Source organism: Morone saxatilis, unplaced genomic scaffold (genome assembly GCF_004916995.1).
Source record: "Morone saxatilis isolate NCDOM2014 unplaced genomic scaffold, NCSU_SB_2.0 Contig18, whole genome shotgun sequence".
Classification (NCBI taxonomy): domain Eukaryota; kingdom Metazoa; phylum Chordata; class Actinopteri; family Moronidae; genus Morone; species Morone saxatilis.
The window spans coordinates 446580-452120 of NW_023339740.1; the positions used below are offsets into that span (position 1 = coordinate 446580).

The 5541-nt window shown below is 39.3% G+C and overlaps 1 protein-coding gene across 1 annotated transcript in view; it reads right to left on the reverse strand.

The window, feature by feature from the left end:
- Positions 1 to 1008: 1008 nt before the first annotated feature.
- Positions 1009 to 5541, reverse strand: part of zbtb40 (zinc finger and BTB domain containing 40) — a 10353-nt gene continuing 5820 nt past the window's right edge. The window contains exons 6-9 of the mRNA XM_035661653.1: positions 3806 to 4137; positions 3048 to 3212; positions 1405 to 1619; positions 1009 to 1305 (exon numbers count right to left, since the gene is read on the reverse strand). Coding sequence (XP_035517546.1) covers positions 1024 to 1305; positions 1405 to 1619; positions 3048 to 3212; positions 3806 to 4137 — 994 coding nt within the window. The 3' untranslated portion in view covers positions 1009 to 1023. The remainder of the gene's footprint in view (positions 1306 to 1404; positions 1620 to 3047; positions 3213 to 3805; positions 4138 to 5541) is intronic.

The window sequence follows — 5541 nt, forward strand, 5'->3', positions numbered from 1 at the left end:
CCCACAAACACCCGCTAAAAAACAAAAACAGTCTACAAAAAAATCGATTACAATCGTAAATCGGGTTTTATTTTTAAGCCATATCGCCCAGCACTAATTAGTGTATAATCACCTGAAAATAAGAATAGTTGTGGTTTTGTTACTTTAGAATGAGCTGTTTTTATCTACAGAGGGAGTGGGTCCTCTTCTACGCAGGCCACCATGTTCCTACAGTAGCCCAGAACAGACAAACCAAATACTGGCATAAAGTCTTTCATGTGTTTCACGGCCACCATAGTTCCTCCTACGTGCCTGGTACGGGAAGGTAAGGCGATGGGGTTGCCACTAAATCCTACACACTGGTCCTTTAATTGTCTACCTACCCAGAGACAACAGATGCACCGGTAACTCCGGTTCAATTACTTTTAATTGTGTTCTGTCCAACAAATAAAATATAAAATAAAATTCATGTTGCAGGTGTGAGTGCAACCATAATGTAATTCCACTGTGATGGATTACCTAATTTCAGTTTTAATTCTCTCATTATTGGAATCAAAATAGCCGAGTTCTGCTTGTCATTATTCACTGCATGTCCTATTCTGTGCAGCAGCCCATCTTAGACATTCTATGTTTCTGCTTCTTCCTTTACTGAGTCTGCTGTTAAACTTGATAAAGGTCAAAATCAGCAGCTGTACTGCTAATATTGCTAACATTGTGTCCAAAAGGTGGATGAAGCAAAATGGGATTTTTAAAGAAGTCTAATCTTGAACTATCGGCAAAAGCCCAATGCTTTTGGAAAACTATAGAATATAATCTCTTTAATCTCTCTCTCTAATCCCCTTTGGTTACACAACACAGAGGGATTAAATGTGTGTCTGAATGAAAGAGATATGGTGCTGTTTAATCAAATTGTTGGTTTCTCCTCAGACGTCATCCCAGCAGCAGGAGCTTTCCAACAGTCTCACAGTGGAGAATGTAACACTGCACTGCATTACTCTGCTCCTCACGCTGTTGTATGTTCATTACAAAGTCATGTCACTGGTGTTAAAATCGTTCTACATATCTACAGCAGATTCCTGAAACATCCCCTGAAGTTGAGATGTAGCAAAATGTGTCTGAGGGGCCGAATCCTTCTGGTGAAGGCCACATTTGAGACCACCTATCCTCACCTTGGTGCTCTGCAGCCTGGTGTTTGGCCACACTGGCGGCACTGGGAAAGAACTTGAAGCAGACATCACACTGGACCAGGGTCTTGAGCTGCCGGGTGTGGCTAGCAAACACATCGGGGTGGTTGGTCCTGTTATGGTACCACAGACCTGAGAGTTGCTACGGCAACAGAGAAAGAAATAAACTTAAATTCTACAGCACACTACTGAGGAACTGACCATCGCCTCAGAGCAGTGAGGCGGAGCCACCTCATCCTACCTGGTAAGACTTGTTACAGAGGTCGCAGCTGAAGGGCTTGGTTCCGGCGTGTGTGCCCTTGTGTTTGTCCAGCAGGGCGGCGCTGGTGAACACCTTGTTGCAGGTGGGACACTTGTGGAACTCCTTTGGGTGGAACTCCTGGATGTGCTGGCGATGCTCCTCCAGCGAGGAGAAGCTGAGGCAACACTTCTGACAGTCATGAGGCTCCGACAAATCTGACAGGGAGCAGCAATTACATCATTAATATTTAATAATAATATAACTAATGATTACAATGACATCATTATTACAATGACATCATTATTACTAATGATTACAATGACATTATTATTATGTCAGCTTGCTATCAGTGCATCATTCATACTACAATGTGTTTCTATTGCTGTTACAGTGGTATGATAAAAATACTGAATGTTGACTTCTAGGTCTTTGGTAGACCTCACTGTCTTTTAGAGGCTGCAGCGGACTCCATTTTAGAGTTTAAAGTGAAGCTACTGGAACCATATGAAAGCAGAACATCTCTAAAAACAGTTGAGGCAACTGTCCACTGAGCCTACTCATAAGGAGCACGGTCTAGACCTGCTCTATAAGAAACGTGTCCTGAAAAAAGGTTTGTTTTGAATTGGTGCTATATAAATAAAACTGAAATTGAATTGAGTAAAAAAAAAAAGGTCCAAAGTTAGGGTAAATCTTGGCAAGGGAAAAGTAATTGGCTTGACCTCTTGAACTCAAGATACCTGAATGAAAATGGGTTCTATGGGTATCCACGAGCCTCCCCTTTACAGGCATGCCCACTTTATGCTAATCCCTTACAGTTCGGGTTCCTAAATAGTGTTGGAACTGCATAAACTGGGTTAAACTGGAAAGCTGAGACTCTTGTAGATTTATTGATCTCATTTGTATTCATGTGATGATGTTGGTTCCAATAGTAACCATTTCATTGTAGTGAAACTTGACTGTCCTAGGTATAATGACAATAATGGGGTTTATAAGAATATTCCAGAACAGAAGTGCTTACCATCTGATCACCAATCCAATTCTTCCAGAAATCTCCAAATGTTAAAAGTTAAGACACCACATGAACACTTGCCCCCGCCGAGTATTATTTTGAAGTAACCAGTCTGCGCCAGCATTTTAGATCACATTCACTAATCTTCCAAGATTATTCTCTATGAATAAGTGAATACATTACTATTTTTATATCCTAACCCTAACCCTATACATTATAGAAGAAGTATTCTAACTTTGTTCATTCTAAAACAGTGAAAACACAGACTGCTGGAATATCTCGTCAATGACGGGGAAGCATTCCATCTCAAATGACAGAATATCTTGTTAATGGCAGGTATAGTGTTATGGTCTTGGTGTATTAATGTGGTATTTTGAAGTGGTTAAAATCAGTTACATTTTGCACCAAATCTGTGTAACATCTGCTTAAATATAAATTAAATTCGTCTTTAGGTTCCCAGCTTTCAGATGATGTATAACATTTTGTTATGTACTGTTGACCTGCTATTTCCCCCTTAAGAACCCCTGACAGTCCTAAAAAGTCAAATTAAGAATTTTAGGGACAAATTAAAAGTTTAAAGTCTATTAAAGTTGATCTTTTCTATTCAATATGACAGTAAACGATGTGCTCTTACTGTGGAAGGTGTGCAGGTGGACGGTGAGTCCGCTGGCCTGGCTGTAGCCTTTGCCACACTCTCGACACACATAAGGCCGATCACCAGTGTGTGTCCGCACGTGACGCGTCAGTTCAATGGACTGGGCGAAGATGGCCTTACAGTACTGACACACATACATCTTCCCTAAACACAAAAAGACAAAGTGGGACTGCACAGAATGAACTGACTGGACACGTAAAGACATAGCTGACAAGACATTGTTTCAGTCCTGATGGCTCAATGCAAGCTTAGATTGCCTCATCATCAGTGATACACTGCAATAATTTGCAATACTGTAATCAAGGAGATATATTGTTATTTTTAATAAATAAAACTAATATTAAGAAAACACACCACCAAACTCTGTTTTCAAAAATCAATACATAACAAAAAACATTGCGGTACTAGTGTATTGATATTATCTTTCACCCCTAACTCCAACAAACATTTAGATTCAGTTAAGTGAACAATTGTCCCTTTACGAACCACTACCACTCCCTACCACTTTATGAAGGGGGAACATAACACAATAATTCAATGTCGACTTTCAGTGGAATAATATGTATAACTCTACGGTTGTATCATGTTAATGTTTAACACCAATCTGTATTTTAAATGAACAATTTTAAGTATATTGTGTTTAAAATGAAAAAGAGGATCAGCAGCAGAATACACAAGCTGGATCACCAACAATGCTGTAAACAACACAAACAATAGGTGTGTGTGGTTGTGTGTACCCTCTGAGTGTTTCTTCTTGGTGTGGTACGCGAGTGCGGCAGCCACACTGAAGCTCATATCGCAGTGTTTGCAGTGGTAAGGTTTCTCCCCCGTGTGCAGCCTCATGTGGTTCTTCAGAGATGAGTTGGCGCCGAACTTTGCTCCGCAGTCCTCACATGCAAACGGTTTCTCCTCAAAGTGCTCAGTGCGTTTGTGGTAGATCATGCCTGAGATATGGCGAGAGGGAGCAGAAATGTGACACACTTTAAGCTTTTGAACATCGCATACGTTTGTGTCTGTGGAACATCTACAGAGTGACCTAACAGACATCTGTTCAGTTTTGAATGAAAAACTTCAGGACAGGATGACATTTCATTGCTGCAAGTGAAAAACATTTGTATGTTCGATTGATTGATTGATTGAAAATTACAATGTGATTACATTGTAATTTTCATTTTTCAAATTTCAAATAAACGTATAAAATTCTGTTTCTACTGTTATATAAGTCGCTGATTCCCAACTTGGGCTTGCAAGACCTTCTTTATTCAAAGGAGTGTGAAAAGAATTAAAATAAAATACAGTAGGCCTGTATCTCAGCAATTCATTTCTGTGAAGAAAAATACTAATCTAAAAATAACAAATAAATAATAAAAGTTTAATTTCGTCAAGATATAAACTGAATTTATAAACCTCCCAGGATAAGGGAAGGGGAAGACCTGAACAGAAGCTATATTCACAGAACCTAGAACAATGAACAATAAGAGAAAAACACTGAATTTCTCAAAAAAGAAGCCTATTAAGTTACTCCTAAGTACATAGGTTTTTTAAAAATTTAAAATTCTTAATGCAGTTATTGAGTTCACTGTTCGGGTTCATTGTAAAGTTTATCAGCTGTTCTCTACTGTTATTGGTATGCACTGAATATGATATGAAATATCCATAGAGTTTACACAATGGTAGAAAAGGGTTCCCTTAAGGAAGAGGTGATATAAGTGATAATGAGGCAAGGTGCTTAAGAATCCATCCGACCCAGCTCAGCAGCTGATGACAGTTTACTGCCTCCAGTCACACATGATGCAGTGAGGCTGCTAGGAACCGCCAACACCTCCCTCACTCAGCTGTCTACTGAGCTGTCAGTCCAACTGTTGCTGTTTCACTTCAGTGACCAGAGTGCTGTAAATTACACCTACTTAATCACACCTTCTTACTTAACAATACATATCTGATGAACTGTGATGGTTGCTGTGCCGATTTATCCCTCCCCTTCCAGGAGACAGCTCATTTATTTGAACTTTGAACAGCTTGCACCACCAGCTCCTCCACCCTGTTCCTTGCAAGGTATTCTCATACTAAATGAATGGGAATATGCAGACAACTGTGTGTCTCTAGCTTAACAATGAGGAGTGTCAGGCTATAAAGGCTAATCTATATATTAATATGACCGTATATTACTACTAGTACTTACTTACTAGTCAGCTGGTAGCCAAGCAGCCACTGGTGGTGAAGCATGAATGAAGCAACTGATGCTGATGAAATGATTATCAACAATGAAATTAACTGCCCAATTCTTAAGAAAATGTGAATATTTCTTCTCAAATGTGAATATGTTCTTGTTTCTTTACTCCTCTCTATTCATTATTGGGTTGTGGACAAAACAAGACATTTGAGGATCACATTGGACTTTTTTTTTTTACCATTTTCTTTAATTTTTTTAACCAAACAACTAGTCAATTAATTGAGAAAATGATCGACAGAT